General features: G+C 40.6%; 1 protein-coding gene across 7 annotated transcripts in view; it reads right to left on the reverse strand.

Moving 5' to 3' along the window:
• The window catches only part of LOC111148436 (SID1 transmembrane family member 1), a 91,090-nt gene extending 72,383 nt beyond the window's left edge, over nucleotides 1-18,707 (reverse strand). For 5 of the 7 annotated variants that reach the window (XM_022505005.1, XM_022505000.1, XM_022504972.1 and 2 more), the window contains exon 1: nucleotides 18,390-18,619. In XM_022505005.1, the coding sequence (XP_022360713.1) occupies nucleotides 18,390-18,599 (210 nt within the window). In that variant the 5' untranslated portion in view covers nucleotides 18,600-18,619. Of the gene's footprint in view, nucleotides 1-18,389 lie in introns of all 7 variants that reach the window. The other 2 variants (XM_022505020.1, XM_022505015.1) reach the window with 1 other exon arrangement.
• Nucleotides 18,708-19,129: the final 422 nt, after the last annotated feature.

Here is a 19,129-nt window from a genome sequence, read left to right on the forward strand (position 1 = left end):
CAGAGGCACCTGGGTGGCTCAGTGGGTTAAAGCCTCTGCCTTTGGCTCAGGCCATGATCCCTGGGGGTCCTGGGATCAAGCCCGGCATCAGGCTCTCTGCTCAGCAGGGAGCCTGCTTCCCCCCGCCCCTGCCTGCCTTTCTGCCTACTTGTGATCTCTGTCAAATAAATAAATAAAAATCTTAAAAAAAAAAAAAAGAGCTCTCCTCCAACTTATTCCTCACCAGTGGCCTCTTAAATTATTTGCCTCTCATTTCAAGAGTTAACCATCTTCTGTCTCCCCAGTTGTCTCACAGTTTTTGCATTAGTTCCTCTATCCCATGACCTTCCCCGATTTAGGCATGTCCAGGCTTGGTTCCTGGGAGGCAACCAGCTGCCATGTTGGTTCCTCATCTTCTAGGTATTGGGGTCTGCTCATCTCCTGTGCCTGGTTCCTTTTCTCGTTACCTTTCCTGTCTTTTTCTCCCTATCTCTCACCTATACTCCCTGTCCTTACAATTCCTTTACTTTGGAGTACAAGTGGAAGGGCTCAAAGAGGGAAAAATAATTATTTTATGGTTTAAGCAGAATTCAAGGATCCACTCCTTAGATTTTATTTATATGCTGAATGATTGCACTGCAGGCAAGTTTCTTTGAGAGCTATTCTGAGGCCTACTTAATTAATGCTCTGAAGCTGGAAAGGCACTAGAAAATTATTGTTATGACTGTCAGAGTTATGGTGTGACACTTACCAGCAATTCTTTCTGTAGTGGTATTTATTGATATACCAGTGTCATTTATAGTTTTAAATAAGTTTTGTCAGGATATAAGTATTACAGGAAACTGCTTTCTTTTTTTTTTTTTTAAAGATTTTATTTATTTATTTGACAGATCACAAGTAGGCAGAGGAGCAGGCAGAGAGAGAGGGGGAAGCAGGCTCCCCGCTGAGCAGGGAGCCCGATGCAGGGCTCCATCCCAGGACCCTGAGATCATGACCTGGGCCGAAGGCAGAGGCTTTAATCCACTGAGCCACCCAGGAACCGCAGGAAACTGCTTTCTAAATAAGACAAAGCTGATCGTCTGTAAACATCTTCCTCCCTCAAAATAGCGGACATTAAAAGAAGGAAAGGAAAAGTGAATTGGTTCAAATCAGAGGGGGAGATGAACCATGAGAGACTGTGGACTCTGAGAAACAAACTGAGGGTTTTGGAGGGGAGGGTGGTGGGGGGAATGGGTTGACCCGGTGATGGGTATTAAGGGGGGCATGTATAGCATGGAGCACTGGGTGTTGTACATAAACAATGAATCTTGGAATACTGCATTAAAAACTAATGATATATTTTATGGTGACTAACATAATACAACTAAAAAAAATCCTATAGGAAAATTTCTTGAGATGAACAGAAGAAGTCTCAGGAAAAGCCACATTCAAGAAATTAACTCTTTCCAGTCATGGAGTGAACATGGTGGCAGAGATGCTATGTACTACTCTAATTCTTCTCTGAAACTTGATTAGATGTATATCTTTAATGGGCATAGATAGAAGGTTCTAGCACCCTTCTTCCTCCCTGCCACATCTTGGTCCCTGATGACCGACGTTGGGATCTATATATCTGTCTTTGAACAAATGCCCTAGCTTGAGAAGACCCCATAAGGACTTTAGGTGGAATTGACTTGGAGGCTACCCAGCATTCGAATCCTTTACATGTTTTAAAGGAACTTCCTCCACTCCATTAAATCTGATGAGTTTCGAGGGAGGCAACACATATGATGGATGCCAAAAGAGTCATGTGACCTGTGCCCAGGTAGTTGGACACTTCCACCTGGTATTTTTCAGTGGTGATTACATGATCTAAAGATGGAGGGAGAGCTTAGAATTCACTGGCAATGGGGCGCCTGGGTGGCTAAGTGGGTTAAGCTTCTGCCTTCGGCTCAGGTCATGATCTCAGGGTCCTGGGATCGAGTCCCGCATTGGGCTCTCTGCTTGGCAGGGAGCCTGCTTTCTCCTCTCTCTCTCTGCCTGCCTATCTACCTACTTGTGATCTCTGTCTGTCAAATAAATCAATAAAATCTTAAAAAAAAAAAAAAGAATTTACTGGCAATGTTGACACCAGTAGGGCTCATGGCAGCAGGGTCTGGCGTAACCATATCTAATGGCAGAGGAGGTTGTGATTCCCAGGTGGGCATCTTGACAAAACCACTCTGTGGCATGACTGTTGCCATAATTTCCTGTAGCTTAGGTTCCCTTGGTCCTTCCTTCACTGTGGTCTGAGCCTGGCAACTCAGGTTTGTGAGCAACCCAACATTCTTCTAATTACTTTTTTGTTAAGTTAGCTAGTTGATCTATGTCACTTGCAGCTAAGAACTTTGCCTGATCCCACACCCTCTTTCTTTTTCTACCTCACTCATAGCCCATTGCTACTTTGGAGCCTTACTGGCCATAGCCTCCCAAACCATCTCTGCATACACCAACTTCATTCTGTTTGCCTCTCTCCTTATCCCCCACTTCTTGTCCTTTTAATACCAGATAAACATCGTCTTTGTCCTAGGAAGTTATAATTACTCTACTCTGGTGAAGATGGTATGGTGAGAGAGCAGGGACAAATACCGGATTTCTTTTTTTGCAGATACTGGAAAGAACAAAAAAAAATTGAGTATTTTCATGTCATATTTTAATAAATGCTTCCAGTTTAGATAATTAAAATAACTGAGTCAATTTGTCTACAACAGGGCAGTTAAATCTAGAGGGACAGAAACAGTTGGTTAATCCTGTTTGCCATGGCTTATCTTCATGGTTGCTTAATGGAGATCCAGAAATACCAGTTCTCAGGATAAATCCTGTCTTCTAGTGACATATAGGCTAACTGCTTGGGTTTCCAAGCTGCCTCGTGTCTTTCACAAAGGAACCCAAGCATTGATGAAAATGGAGCATAAAAGGGATGAAGATTGGCCCTCTGGGTCCACAGGGGGTCCGAGTAAGATCATGGTTGGTGGGTGGCTGCGGCTCTGGAAATATTGAAGCAAATCTGCGAACTTCTCAGTTTTATTTAGCGTCAACCCTGCTGGACTGACTCACACAGACGAATGGATGCCTGGACAATTCCTGGGGGGGAAAGACAAAGATGAAAACCTGTGTAGATTTTCAGTAACTATAAGGGAACATGTAAGGGATCACGTAAAGTGTGATCAAATGACCTGAAAGTGTGACTGTCATACTTCAGATTATTTTTTTATTGTTTTTGGTTAAGTATACAGATATGCTTTTGTGGGAGGAAGAGTGGTTTAGTGGAAATATCCTGAGGAAATATCCTCAAAAACCAGAGTTATGTTCCTAGCTTTGCTTCAAGCTAGTTACATGATTTGGGACAAATAATTTATTTCACTGGCTTTTAGTTTTCTCTCCTGTTAAGTGAAAAGACTGGGTGATTTAAAAGGTTGTTTTAGCTCTTAAGTTTAAAATACAAATATCGCTGGGATGCCTGGGTGAGTCAGTTAAATGTCTGGCTTCAGCTCAGGTCATGATCCCAGGGTCCTGGAATCAAGTCCTGAATTGGGCTCCTTGCTCAGCAGGGAGCCTGCTTCTCCTTCTGCCTGCTGCTCCCCCTGCTTTGTGCTTGCTCTCTCTCTCTCTCTCTGACATACAGATAAATAAAAACTTAAAAAAATAAGATAAAATACAAATATCCTTTTCTATCCCAATGGTTTCCAGGAATATTTTTTGTTTCTTTTAGGGATAGAAAAAAGAACAGAAAATGCAAGCCCAATTGTACTTCTATAGCTAAAGAGACTTGACAAGAAAATCTTGTTGCCAAGAATAAAGGAAATAATGGCACACGAAGTCAACACAAATATAGGCTGACTTCCCAAATAGCATATGTTTTTCATCCTCCACTGTTGGTATTATTAAAATTCTATAGCATAACTTTAAAAATCCTGAGACCAGCTCTCTAGCAATTGAGATTACCCATCATGGCTTTGAATCAGGAGGTATGGAAAAAAAAAACATGTTGCCTGAAATGAAGAACAAGGAATTTCTTCACCAGTAGCAAAGCCCCCAACAACATGAGAACTTCAACCAGAGAGGAAGAAACATGATGGGCCAACAGTGTTCATAAAAGTTCTGAAAGATAAAAAGCATGGGATGAGCAGAGAGATACCAGATACACAGAAAAAACTAGCCACAAAAGAATGGTAGAGGTTATGGAAATAGTGATAAGAACAATGAGCTCCAGGTACAGAGCTGCTTTCAGACTCTGTGGTCCAAGGAGGCCTATAAACTTGCACACATATACATAACACTGTAATATTAAAAACACAATGTGATCTTTTTTCAACAATTCATGCTGGAACAGTTGGACATTATATGCAGTAACACACACACACACACACACACACACACACACACAGACTTTATACCTTTCACAAAGTTAATCTACCAGGATCATAAACCTAAATGTAAAATTCAAAGCTATAAAATTTCAGAAAATAAACAAAATAACACAGGAAAAAATCTAGGTGAACTTTGACTTTATTTTAATTAATTGATGAATTTGAGAGAGAGAGCTGCATGTTGAGGGAGGGAGTAGGAGGGGGAAGAGTCAGAGGGAGAGGGAGAGATAGAATCTCAAGCAGGCTCCATGCCCAGCGTGGAGTCCAACATATGGACCCCAAGATCATGACCTGAGCAAAATCAAGAGTTAGATGCTTAACCAACTAAGCCATCCAGGAGCCCTTTAAATACAACACCGAGGTGTGATTCAGGAAAAACAATTAGTAAGTGTACTTTCTTCAATTAACGATGTCTGCTCTGTTAAAGAAACACTATTACATGAATAAGAAGATAGGGCACAGACTAGGAGAAAATATTTGCAAAACTCATATCTGAAAAAAGATTGGTATCCAGAATGTACAAAGAATTCTTAAAACTGACAACAAGGAAACAAACAATCTGATTAAAAAATGAGCAAAAGATCAGAACAGATGCCACACCAAAGAAGATACACAGGTGGTAAATAAGCATATGAAAAGATACTAATATGCTCTTAGGAAACTGCAAATTAAAACAATGAAAGACCACTCTACCCCTAATAGAGTGGCTAAAATGCAAAGCACTGACAATACTGGATGCAAACGAGGAGGTCCATCAATAAGGACTCTCATTGCTGGTGGGAGTACAAAACGGTGCAGTTGCTTTTGAAGGCAGTTTGACAGTTTCTAACAAAGCTAAACATGCCCTTACCATAGGATCCAGGAATTAAGCTCCTTGGTATTTACCCAAAGGAGTTGAAAACTTATGTCTGTATAAAAATCTGCACACAAATGTTTATAGCAGCTTTCTTCGTAATTGTTAAAAATTGGAAGCAACCAAGATAGCCTTCAATATGTAAATGGATAAATGAACTGTGGCATATCCAAACAAGAACATACTATGCAACACTGAAAAGAAATAAGCTATTGAGCTATGAAAAATAACCATGAAGGAACTTTAAATGCTTATTGATAAGTGAAAGAAGGAAGTCTGAAAAGGCTACATACTATATGATTCCAAGTATATGACATTCTGGAAAAGGCAAAACTAGAGATACAGTAAAAAAAAATTAGCCATTTTTAGGATTTGAAGGTAGGAGGGAGAGGTGAATAGGTGAAGCACAGGAGATTTTTTACAGGGATGAAATAAATTATTCTGTACAATCCACTGTAATGGCGGATACATTATGCATTTCTCAAAACCTATGGAAGCATATAACACCAAGAGTGAACCATAAAGTAAAATGTGAACTTTAGCAAATAATAAAGTGTGGGAGGCCACGGTAAGGCTTGAGACGAGAACCAAACCAGGCCCTGACTTGTGCCTCCTTTAAAGGCTGAATAGCCAAACAAAAGGCTTAGGTTGATAGAGTCGAGTAGCACTGAGAAAGGGTCTGTGCTATGTGTTGCGCGCTCGCCTACGTGACTTCCCACACGTTTGCTAGTCAGATAGAGTCAATTTGGCCTGGGTCAGAAATTCTTAGCTGGTCCTTGCTGTCCTTGTACGGGCTATAGACTATACCACTGTAAGACCGTGCTGTGCTTACATAAACTATGTCTTGAGTGGCCTTGAAGTCAGTACATCTGGCGCTAGAGGGTCTGCTATTGGTGCTTGGGAAATAGATAATGGGAAAGCTTGAAGGATTTTCTGTGCATGTTGCAAACTCTTTAGTAATCAGCTAAAAATAGATACTTTCTTATGATTGTTTCTGTTAGCTATATAATGCCTTGCTGCCTTGAATAAAATTGGACATCCTCCTTGGTGCTCCTCCTGCCCCCATCTCTTTGTCTGTTAATTTCTTTTCAGCATCCTCTTACCCTCTCGACCCTGGTCGATTTGTTGCACTGGCCGTGACAATAAAGATCAATGTGACACCAATGCTGTATCAATATTGGTCCATCAGTGTAGCACACTAATGCAAGATGTTAATAATTAATTATAAATAAAAAATAAATTAATGCTTAATTTTTTGTAAACCTAAAACTTCTTTGAAAAACAGTCTATCTAAAATATATATATAAAGGAAGAGTGAGGAAGCAGACAAAGCTGAAAAACTTTCGTGTCCCAGGATAGGCAGGGGGAAGGGCAAACCTTTACACTCTTAATGGTCCAATCGACTGTAAGACTACAGGTAGCCAGAGGATGCTTTTACTCAGGGTTACATGCTACTTGGTGATAATAGATAAACTTAATTTTGCCACTATTTTCAGAAATAAGATATTTTATTTAAACACTTAGGAGTTTAACCTAAACTGGTGATTTATACCTTTAAATAAACCAGTACTTTCATAATTACATATAGACACTGCTGGCCAGCCTTGGGATCAGCTGAAGAAGGCTGGGTCCCAAATTAACTTCCTTAAAATTATGGGCTGAGAACTAGCTCTTAAAAACTTTCCAGTGGAACAGAGGGAAAATTTATCAGTTCTTGAGATCTATGACAGGAAAATGGATTCCTATAGCTGTGCTATCAGAAAGAAGGTTTATATTCAACTTTCTTTGGGTGCATTTTTCAATATAAGATACCTTCAAACCAGTTCCACTCTTCTTATCCAACCCATTGAAAAATTGTCTGTCTAATTTTGTACAAAATCAGCGTCTGCGTGTCCTTCTTCCTAAGAACAAAATCAATTTATTTGCCTATTCTCACTTCAAATAAACTGAGGGGATGAGACAAGTGAGAATTTGGAAGTAATTAATTACTAGAGCAAATTATTTCAATTAATTATTATTAATAACACTTAATATATAACCTACATTTGCTATACGCCACTCAGCTTTTTCTTTCTCCAGGAATGGATCACTATCTTTTGTCTGGTAAATCAATTACTTCTCCTGTATAAACAATTTTTACACATTTTTAGAAACTTATTATATATGAAAACCAAAGGATCTTAGACTGAGGACTTAAGTGTTAAGTCCAATAGTTATTCTCAGTGCAGACCTTAGCTTTTAAGCAGAATACAGGCCCGTAGGTTTTGTTTGGTTTTGGTTTGCATAGCAACTAATGTACTGAAAAAAACCTTCAAACTTTCCATTTTTTCACAATATCCAAGAAAAGAAAATAAACAATATTCAAAAATGTATTTTTTTTGGCAAAATGAAAAAGACTATGATTTTATTGCCTGGCGACACCATGGTATCTTTGGTATTTTTCTTAGCAAATAAGCAGAAAGAATGGTGAGGCCCCAATTCGAATAGCTCATTAGATGTATCTTTAAATCATCAACACACCATCTTGGTGTGTTGACATGGAACTTCAGTTAACTCCAGAGTTAAACAATGTAGGAAGAGCTGGCTAACAAACTCTGGGGGCTCCATGGCAACGTGTAATAATATCAACCCATTTGAAAGGAAGAAAGAAATACTGGCATCTTCTTGCAGCACAGAAGTTTCACGGTATTACAAGTATCAAGTCCCTGGCCTTTTAGATTCAAGCCAATAGTGAGAAATGACATAGGAGATACTTCAGGTAATGTGCTGAAACCAAAGAGTGAAAGGAAGAAAGACTGAAAAATCTCTCTATATATATTTTCTTTTTTTCTTTTTTTTGCTTTTTTAAAAATTTAAGTTCAATTAGCCAACATATAGTACATCATTAGTTTCAGATGTAGAGTTCAGTGATTCATCAGTGCCCTCCTTACTGCCCATCACCCATTACCCAATCTCCCCTCTCCCACCACCTTCCCTCCAGCAAATTTCAGTTTGTTCTCTATAGTTAAGAGTGTCTCATGGTCTGTCTCCCTCTCTGATTTCTTCCCATTCAGTTTTCTCTCCCTTCTCCTGTGATCCTCTGCATTGTTCCTTATATTCCATATGAGTGAAAATCCCTACATTCTGTATCAAATACTAAAAATACCCCCACAGAAGGGAGCATCACAGCAGTAAAATAAAAACAAAACAAAGTAACAACCACCAAAAAACTAAGCCCAACACTAAAGCAAGCCTATTGCCATGGCACCCAGGAAGAAACAAAAGGAATGTGCGATAGAAACAAGGTGGCTGGAATACAAGCTCAGCACACGACGCAAAGTGGGAACAAAGCAAGATGAAACAGAACAAAAACACTCCCAGACAGTGAAGAGCCCTATGGGAAGCGTCTCAAAAGAAACAACAAGACAAACAAACAAAAAAGGAGTTTTTCAGAAACAATAATTTAAAGTTTTCATTTATTTGCTTTTATGAGACAAATAGTTACAAATGATCTTGACGGCAAGACATTTCTCCTACTTGTCTATAAGAAAGAAAAAGATTTGGGGCACCTGGGTGGCTCAGTTGGTAGGGTATGTGACTTTTGGCCTCGGGGCTGTGGGTTTAAGCTCCATACTGGGCATAGAGCTTACTTTAAAAAAAAAAAAAAAAGTTGTACACAAGTATAGGATATTTTAAAATTATATGTAAAAATTAATATCTTACACATGGTAAAAAAAAAAAAAAGCACTGAACTTTTGCACTCCATTAGAGAGAGAAAATGTGGTCTTCTCTTATCCTTGGGGGACATAAAGCTCAAGGAGGGAATAGGATTTGCTGCAGGTACACAGGTTGTTAAAGAGATAAAAACACACATCTTCTGGAGCCTCACCCAGTGTTCTTCCCTAATGCTGCTCAGCCTCTTGGTGGTTGTCCTTGCCTTAGGAGAGTAAAACATTTTTTATGGAATACTCAGAAAATACAGAAAAGAACAGAAAAGACCATTAAAACTCTCTATAATCTCACCACTCAGAGACAATGTAAAGTTCATCATATTTCAGAAAACAAAAACCTACATTAAAAAATATATATATATACTGAGAACTCCACAGTCCAAGATTTGAAATGGATAAAATGGATAAAATGATGAACCTGAATTCAGACACTTGGATAGTCTAGCCTCAGTAATTGCTGATGTAATTTGTTTCACTCTTCTGGCTTTCAGTTTATCATGAATCAAAAAAATAATGATATGCTTATCCATTTAACTGTAAATTCAAAACTGAGGATTACTATACTTATTAAGTGATCTAGAGGTAGAGCTGCCCCTCTAGATGATCTGGATAATGGGTCACAATAGAGGCCCTAGATGATAACTGATGATGTCGTCTTCCCTTGTGATTCCCTAAAAGCCTGGAAATATTATTTTGCTAGTCCTGGGGAGGTACAGTTCTGCACCCCCAGTTACAATATATGTTTTTCCCCACACCACCAAGAGATTCTCAGACATTAGCTGGGTGTTTCATAATTCTGACACTTTCTACTTGGAGATAGTGTCAGAACCACAGGGTTCAGTTCTGTAAGACTGCCACCTGCTTTCAGGTGCCAATCAAGGTTGGAGGTACTCGACTGGCTCAGTCAGAAGAGCATGCAACTCTTGATCTTTGGGTTGTGAGTTCGAGTTCCAGGTTGGGTCTAGAGAGTACTTAAATAAATAAATAAATAAACAAATTTTTAAAAAAGTCCAGGTTGTCACCTGACTGACCAGCTATAGATCAGAGGTTCCAACAATGTTCTCTTTGGGTTTACTTAATTTACTAGAATAGAAAGAGGAAGACTTCATAAAATGGGGGAGAGGACCTATGAAATTTCTTAGAAAGAATGTCACATTTTGATCACTTTACAAAGATAAGAGAAGAAAGACAGGAAAGCTATCTAGGTCCATCTTTCCCTGTTAAAATAAGAAAAACTCACCTAATGTAAAGATGAGCAACACCTAAAGACTGCAATTGAATCCCACACAAAGTCACTGTAAGTAAAAGAGATTAAGAGGCAGAAAACACCATTTCAGATGGTGAATATATGCCGGAAAACTGTACCTATAAAACAGATGGAAAGTATAGCATAATATTTCAAAATTAAGAATTATGAACACTTAAAAACTATGAAAAAAGCCATAAGTCAGAATTTTAAAAATTCAGAAATGAGATTAGAGAAAATGAAGTTTTAAAAAAGAAAGGGCAGAACTCAGGAAAAAAATCAGAGTTAAATTTTAAAATCCTAACATAAATGAATATTTAATTTGGAGGAGCACAGGGATATAAAAAAACACCTCCATAATGCCGTAAGGAAAACAGAAGATGAAAAGGAGAAAAAATTTTCTAAAATCTGAGCAGGATATAAAAAAATAATTCTAGAAAAATGTGTAGATAATAGGAAACAACAAAGAAGAGCCAACATAAGTATAAAGGGAATTTCTAAAAAAGATAAACAAGCATTGGAATAAATGAATGTTAAAAACACTAAGGAAAATTTCCTGAATTAAAGAAATAATCACTTAAGTTACATATTGCAAAATCACATCATGTACCTGGGAAAGAGTAACCTACTAGATGTGGTCTGGTAAAACTACTGGATTTCAAAGAAAAAGGAAAAGGAGTCTTTCAGGAATCCAGGCAGAAAAATGAAATTACTTGCAAGGGAAAGAATCCCTTTTATTACCACTTTTGCCAGACACCAAAGGAATAGTATGCTTAAAACTCAAGGAAAAAAACCTTTAAGCTAAGGGGTTTATACTCGGCTAGTCGGACTTGCAAGTACAAAGGCTGTGGACAAAGCGTTATGAACATGAAAGATTTGTGGGAGGCACCTCCTAGAGAATAAGCTTTAGACAATCAGATGACTGGAGAATATTAACATAAGTCTAGTTGTGAATATACAGGTACCTGTACAGCTAAGACTAAATGTTTGTTGTAAGGAGGGATAGTGTAGCTCGTAATGACTATATGCTTCGACAATCAGGTATGTACAACTAACCAAAAATGGGGCAAGAATGGGGAGAAAACACAAGAAGTAGAATACGTTCATTAATTTCTTTATAGGCATAACTAGGATTTAGATTTGGGGGTTGATAAAAAGAGATGGAGAAGAAGATACCAGGGATGCCTGGGTGGTTCAGTCGGTTAAGTGGCTGCCTTCGGCTCAGGTCATGATCCCAGCATCCTGGGATGGAGTCCCACATCCAGCTCCTTGCTCAGCGGGGAGCCTGCTTCTCCCTCTGCCTCTGCCGTCACTCTGTCTGTGCTCACTCTCTCTGACAAATAAATAAATAAAATCTTTAAAAAAAAAAAAAAGAAGATACCATCTAATTTCAGTATTGCTCATCATAGAGAACTAAGAGACAAAAATAGAAGAGGCTAATGGCATCATATCAATATATTAGTAAAAAAGGAAACCACTGGAACAATAATAACAGCAAAAAACTGCTTCATTTTACAGGCCATAATTTGTGCATGTGCGTCTACGCACACACACATGAGGTGGTGGGGAGTGGCAGAGAGAGAGGGAGAGAGAATCTTTTTTTTTAAATTTAAAAATTTTTTTATAAACATATAATGTATTATTAGCTCCAGGGTACAGGTCTGTGAACCGCCAGCTTTACACACTTCTCAGCACTCACCATAGCACATACCTTCCCCAATGTCCATAACCCCATCAGCCTCTGGGAGAGAGAATCTTAAGTAGGCTTCATGCTCAGTGAGGGTGCCTCGGGGCTGCATCTCATGACCCTGAGATCATGACCTGAGCTGAAATCATGTGTCCAATGCTTAACAGACTGCTAAGTTGATAACATAACTACACTGAAAGGATAACATAACTGCACTGTTACCTTACTTTAAAACACAGTAAATGTGACTCAACTTAATCAATCATGAAATATGCCCTAAGGTAAAAGGAACTGTAAACATATATCTTAAATTGTCGCCAGTAATCTTACTGGTGGTAATGTTAGTATTGTTATCTAAAACTGTTGTGTGTATGTTGTGGGTTAAAGCAAGTGAGTAAGTCCATATAGTTGAGAACCAGAGTTTTGGGCACAGAAGGAAATCTCTGTGTGAGCTGGATGAGGTTAAGTAAAAAGCCTGTATTTCTGAATTTGAGTTGGAAGTGCTAAGTATGAGCTCATGATACAATCTATCTTTAATTCTGTCCATTGAAAAGATTTAGAAAAAAATTACCAATCCATTAGCAATAAAAGCCTCTAGGTTTCATATTGTGGTCTCTGTTACTCAAAGGAACCTGATCTGTCTGATTCCGTGTGGGAGACAAGAACTGAACCTGATGAGCCAGCCTGTAATAACTTTTCATGCCAGAAAGCAAGGAAGATGTCAGAGACCACTTGGATTTTATCAAGAGAATTCAGGATCCAACTCAAATTGGCTTTCACTGGCCAATGAACAATTTGAACATAAGTTTAGTAACATCAATGGGTCAAAACATATCAGATATGTTTAAATTCATGAGTTCATGCTTATGCTAAATGAAATATCATGATCCTTATCATAGGCTGCTTGGGGACTAATTAATTATTTTGTGAAAATTGGTAAGTAAAAGTACGGAATGAAGATAAAACAGTAGCTTAAGATGCCCCAGGAGCTGATGAGAAGTTTCTTATTATAGGAGTATTCCAATTCATGGATGAAAAAGTAAGGGATATAATTAAAATATTATTACTTTGTTGTTCCTAATGAAACTAGGCAATTATGATCAATGGTGGCTATCATCACAAAAAGAGACAACCAGACATTATGTGCCTCCTGGTAGAAATATATACTACCACTTCTGAGGTAGTATTGTCAAAAAAGGAATCAGATACATTTTTCCTTGTCTGAAAGGCCTTTCTCCTTTCCTTCAGCCTATCCAAGTTCTTTTTATCTCTTATGACCTTTCAAGCCTTATTTCCTCCAACAAAGCCATCTGTGGGATGAATGACTTCTCCAAAGTCTTGGAGGACTTGGAGCAGTGCTGTCCAAGGAAAATATATGACTCACATATGTATTTTTAAATTTTCTAGTAGTAAAAAAAAAATTTTTTTTCTAGTAGCTATTTTAAAAAGTACAAACAAATGAAGTTAATTTTATTAATATATTTGATATAACTTAATATATCCAAAATATTATCACTTAAACATATAATCAAAAATATTAATTACACATTTCATGTTCTTTTATACTGTCTTTGAAATCTGGTGTGTATTCTACATTTATGGTACATTTCATTTTGTGACTGGCCACATTTCAAGTGTGCCAGAGCCACATGTGGACAGTGGCTACCATATTGGACAGCACATACTTACAGAATCTTTTTGATAACTTAGCACATGACTATCAGGTCTAGATAGATGAGAAGGCATCTCAGGCAGAATTGGACCATAAATGGTCCATAAAATTGGACCCACAACTGGAGTAATGTCAGCCCCTAAACATCCTTATGACACTTTGATATTTTGTTTTCAGAGCCATAGAGAAAAATGATGGTAACCGCTGTGGACTAAATGTTTGTGTCCCCTTCTGCCCCCAAATTTGTATGTTGAAGCCTAATCCCCCATGTGACAGTATTGGAGATAAGGCCTTTGGAAGGTCATTAGATCATCAGGTCAGAGCGCTCACGAGGAGATTAGTGCCCTTAGAAGAGACAGAAGAGAGCTTGCTTCTCTCTCTGCTCTCTGGGCCACGTGAAGACCCACACTATAAGGTACTGTCTATAAGTCAGAAGTCAGCCCACACTAGGCCCTTGGATCTTGGACTAACTAGTCTCCAAAAGTGTGAGAAATGATGTCTGCTCTGTAAGCCATCCAGTCTATGGTATTCTGTTCCACCAGATAACATGCTAATGAGATGATTTCCTCCTCACAAACAAGCACCAGTCCTGTTCAGTAAGAGGAAGTGGGAGGCCAGCAAAGAAGGTTTCCCTGCCTCAGTACATAAAGAATACAGGGGGAGTCCATCCAAGACCGGGGGAACTGAGGCTAATCACATCAGAGGTTTTCATTCTTCTAAGTAACCACTAATGTATAGTTAGAAGTTACCACTGGAGTATCCTGATCTATATTTCACTGTTTGTCAGAACTGGATAGACATTTTGAATTTGGATCCAAGAGGCAGTATAGCTCGTTCTAAATATACAACCACAGGTTGAGGAGAATAAAGTCAAGGATTGTTCCTTGGGCATAAAAAAAAGCATATGTCATTAAAAGATAAATGTTTCCATTGAATAAACAAAAAGAATATATCCAGGGAAACATTTCAAATTAAAAGATCTACGAAGAACAATGAAGTCTGTGACTGAAAGCTTCCGAGAAGACTTCTTGCTGCCTGGTAGGTAGATTTTTTATTGAAAGCCTCCTTATCAGCATCTACCTCAAGTATAAACATCTGATTATGGCCACCACCTGTCTCTACAGGAGTATTCTCATTTCTCAATAAACCTGCTTTCGTGCCCTCTGTCCTAGTCAAACATATGCCTGGTGACTTTCTCAACAAGGTGATTTCCTTCTAGTTTATTTCCAGCCCGGTAGTGGTAGAACACCCTGTTCGCCGCAGTGAAACTCTACTCCCCTGAAAAGGAGTCTCCAGATACTTCCCCTCCAGGGAAGTGAAATGAACCATGATCTTGCTTAACCTGCACCTTCAATCCTTATTTTCACTATTCTTTAAAGCAGTCACTCTATTCTTTCAGTGATTTTTTTTTTTTTTTAGTGGCAACTTCATATTTACATTACTCTGCCTAGAAGGCATGTGAGGCTTTTCCGGATACTGACCTCAGCTAATTAGCATAACACATGCCTGGCTAACTAGTTCTTTGGATCAGTGTTTGGTATGGGAGAGGCAGTGGCTGACAGGAAAGATTGGGGGCCAAGGTTTCCACAGCAGCTTCCCCTTCTTACCAAAGCCTAAATTGGGAAAAGCCTTTCTCTTCCAAAGTGAAGAAAAAATAATGTCAAACATAACAATGGCTTGAAGAGTAAAGGGAAAAAGAGGAAAACTCAAAAGGCTATACTTTTTTCCCCCTAAATCCAATTCTTTGCTGCACTGAAGAGGGATGGGTGGGAAATGACCCCTGGAGGAGAGGTATCCCTGACCAACACTTGGGTCACGTTAAAGGAAAAAGGTCCTGGCCAAGCTTTGGCTCTTGGGTTCATAGTGCTTTATCTAGCAGAGCCCTTCAGTGAGTTTGGGATCTGCAATGGAGGCAAACTGCTTCTCATGAATTAACAAAAATTTAGAGAGTGGAAGAGGCCAGCATTTGGGGTGGGGAGTAGCCAAGAGCATGGTGATAAACCAGGCCTAAAAGGTAGTGTCACCATCTTGAAATTTCCCCTGGTGGGGAATAGCTAGTAAGTTGTTATGACAGTATTGCCTAGATTTCTACTTTAATCTATCACCTACCCTGCTCTGCTCTGTAATTCCCTTAGGTTAGTCCAAACCTTCAGAAAAATTCTGCTATATCCAAAGGCATGGTATTCATGTTATTGGAAGATGGGGCCTCTGGTATCCAACGTGGGGCAAATGGGACCAAGAAGAGAGGAGGCCATCAAGAGAAATAAGAGTAATGGTTTGGATAGAGAGATGAGAAAAATGCCATCTCTGGAGAATACGAGGTATATCAGGAATACCAGGGGGAGTGAAAGGGGGCAATTTCTCCAAGTAAGAGGATTGAGGTTCCACTGTTTTATTTCCATACTAAAAAGAGGTCTCTCTAAAGTTGTAAGTGTTGAGGACATCTGGTTCATACCAGTGTTAAAATAATTAAAACATCTGAGTTATCTGCCAGCCCCATGGTTCCCAACTGTATTTCTCAGACTAGTGAAATTTTAGGGACTGCTGAGGTTGTCATCTTTTTATTGTATTATGCAAAGTATTTTAAAAATGAATTTTCAGGGGCACCTGGGTGGCTCAGTGGGTTAAAGGCTCTGCCTTTGGTTCAGGTCATGATGCTAGGGTCCTGGGATCAAGCCCTGCATTGGGCTCTCTGCTCAGCAGGGAGCCTGCTTCCTCCTCTCTCTCTGCGGGCTTCTCTGCCTACTTGTGATCTCTGTCTGTCAAATAAATAAATAAAATCTTTAAAAAAATGAATTGTCACCCTTGTTTCATAAAATAAGAGCTATTTAAACATGTAGACAGGCAAAACAGAAAGGGCATAATTTCATAACAATTGTTAAAAATGTTGTTTTTATCTGGAATGATCTCACACTTTCAACCTACTAAAAATATGTATATATATATGGTTTTTTTTTTTTCTTAAAGGTTTAGTTATTTATTTTAAAGGAGGAACAGGAAGGGACAGAGGGAGAGAGAGAGAGAATCCCAAGTGGACTCCACACTGAGCCGAAGAACCTGACACAAGGCTTAATCCCAAGGCCCTGAGATCATGACTTGAGCCAAAATCAAGAGCTGGATGCTTAATTGGCTGAGCCACCCAGGCGCCCCCAAAAGTATGTATTTTATTTTATTTACTTTTATTTAGTTTTATAGTTTCCTTCAATCTTTCTTCACTTATTCACTTTTCAAAAACATTAGTAAATGAACATGACTCTGCCCCTGTCCTCAATATCTCAGGCTTTTCTAGGAAAGTCAAGCAGGTGACCCAGCTGCACACAGAGCACCTGTGCTTGTGGCAGAGAAACTCACCAAATACTAAGGGCAGAAAGGCCAAGAAACAGTTAAGAAACAGCCCATCTATTTCCAAGCAGAAGTGTAAGAAATACTAAATAAAGGCTGATGTCAGGACTCACTTTGCACATAACATCTGAGTGCCCTTCCTGATGATTTAGGGGGGAAACTGATAGTGCACCCCAGAGATCATGGAGTTTTTGAGGCTATTCATTCTGAGCAAATTACAGGGCTAGGAACACAACTCATGTGCCATGTCAGCAGGTTCGTACCGCACACCGGACAGGAAGAGATGAGTGACATGGAATTGGGAGGATTAAAAACTGTCCCTCCCACTTGTCCCCAATAGAATGGCTCTGCACATGGGCACACTGCTCACTTCAGGACATCCAACCTGAAGGTCAGAAGGCGGCTGGCCAGGGTGAGGGCTGCGCTGCCATGGCGACCTTTGGTGCCATACTGGAGATGGGGAAATTGCTCAGGGAGATGTCTGGGAGTGATGGTGGGCAAACTGGTCTGTGCTACTCAATACTACTCAAAGCTACCAGGTTTCTGAGTTCTGGTTCTCACTGAGAGTTAGAGAGGGAGGCATATTGTGGTATCCGAGTCATCTGGTTCTGGAATTTCCCAAGGGAGTAGGGAACGCTGGCACAGTAAGAGATACACATATGGGAAGAAGACCCAGAGGCAGGCACAATGGCAAGTCTTTTCTCTGTGCCCCAGAGGGGACCATATCAGACGGAAAAATCTACCTATGCATTTTTTCTACATTATATAATCAGAATATATGTGTCAAAGGGGTATTTGCTGAAGCAGTCATTTCCTCCCCTTGTCTCACCTCGATTCTTGTCAGAAATAGGTCTAGAACTTTCCCACAATTATCCACCCTTATTTAACATCAAAACCTTCATAGATCAGCTGATGGCTGCAGTTGCAACATCTCTGGCCAGGTCTTGTGGCTTTTCTGAAGCCCAGACGTGTGACAGTAGTACAGAATCGCAGGAAGTGACTATTGAACACACACACGCTCTGCAGCTTGCTCCATTCTCACACATTCCTATTTTAGATACTGAGCAGCTCTCCCTCCCCAGGAGCTATGAAATAGAAGGGTCTGGCAGAATCATCCAAATGAAATGAGGTTCCTTCTCCCCCAGGGATTAGGCACAGAGGTGCGGTCCTTTCCCTCCGCCACCCGAGAAATCTTGACTTTCCTAGAGAAAGGCCCAGCAGGGGGCCAGGAGCCACAGAAGGTGCAGGGAACCCGCCCCTCTGCAAAGCCCCGAAATGCCAGGGGACCAGGCCAGGGAAGGTGCGAGATGAACCAGAGTTGTCCCCGAGGCCGGTTGCGGGTGGATGCGGCAGCCTCGGGCAAGGCACTGATTGCATTGAAGGGGAAAGGGAACGAGGGTCCTCTGGTCCCTGAGGACTCCCGAGGTCAATTCCCAGGGGACCCAAAGCAGCGACGGGGCTCTGAGATCTGGCAAGTTCCTGGGAGTCGAGCGAGGAGAGCGAGTGTCTTACCTGGCCAGGCTGGCTGGTGTAGTTGAAGGAGTAGATGTTCTCGGTGCTGAGGCTCACCATCCCGCTGTAGATGCGATCAAAATCGGCGCCCCTGGCGGGGTCGCGGGGGTCGCGGGGTGGGAGGGGTTGCGCGGGTCGCCGGGGTGCCGCCGCCCGCAGGAGCCAGGGTAGCAGCGCGCAAAGCAGCGCGAGCCGCGGGCAGCTCCGCATGGTGGGCGCCGCGCCCCTGTCACCAAGCAGAGCCTCCCTGGCGAGCGAGCGAGCGCAGAGCGGGTCCTTCCAAAGTCCCCCGGCGGGCCTGGGCGCAGGCTTCAGCGCAGCGCGGGTGATGCCTGACAAGCCCCGCCGGCGAGTGATGGCAACCCGCGGGCGAAGACCCGATCAAATATTGATGCAGCCGCCTGGGGTCTCCGCGGGAGGTCGCGGGCCAGGGGTAGCGGGGGCGGAGGGTACCGGGGCCTGGGGCTGCTGCTTTGCTCTCCCGCTTCCAAGTCCCTTTCTTCCCCCTTTTCTCATTTCTGATAATCCCCCACTTACCCAGCCAGAATTTCAACAGATCTAGTCCCTAATCAATCTCAAAAAAATAATAATAAATAATAAATTTTAAAAGGCATTAGAGACATTAAAGAAAGAAATAGTTACTAGTCTTGAGTCAACATGATTAGCCACGAAGCAGGAAATACAGTCTGTTTCAAGTAAATGTGCACCGACTGCAAGCGAAGAAGAAAGAGAAAGCAACA

This window comes from Enhydra lutris, unplaced genomic scaffold (genome assembly GCF_002288905.1).
Source record: "Enhydra lutris kenyoni isolate GAN:26980312 unplaced genomic scaffold, ASM228890v2 scaffoldscaffold2, whole genome shotgun sequence".
Classification (NCBI taxonomy): Eukaryota; Metazoa; Chordata; class Mammalia; order Carnivora; family Mustelidae; genus Enhydra; species Enhydra lutris.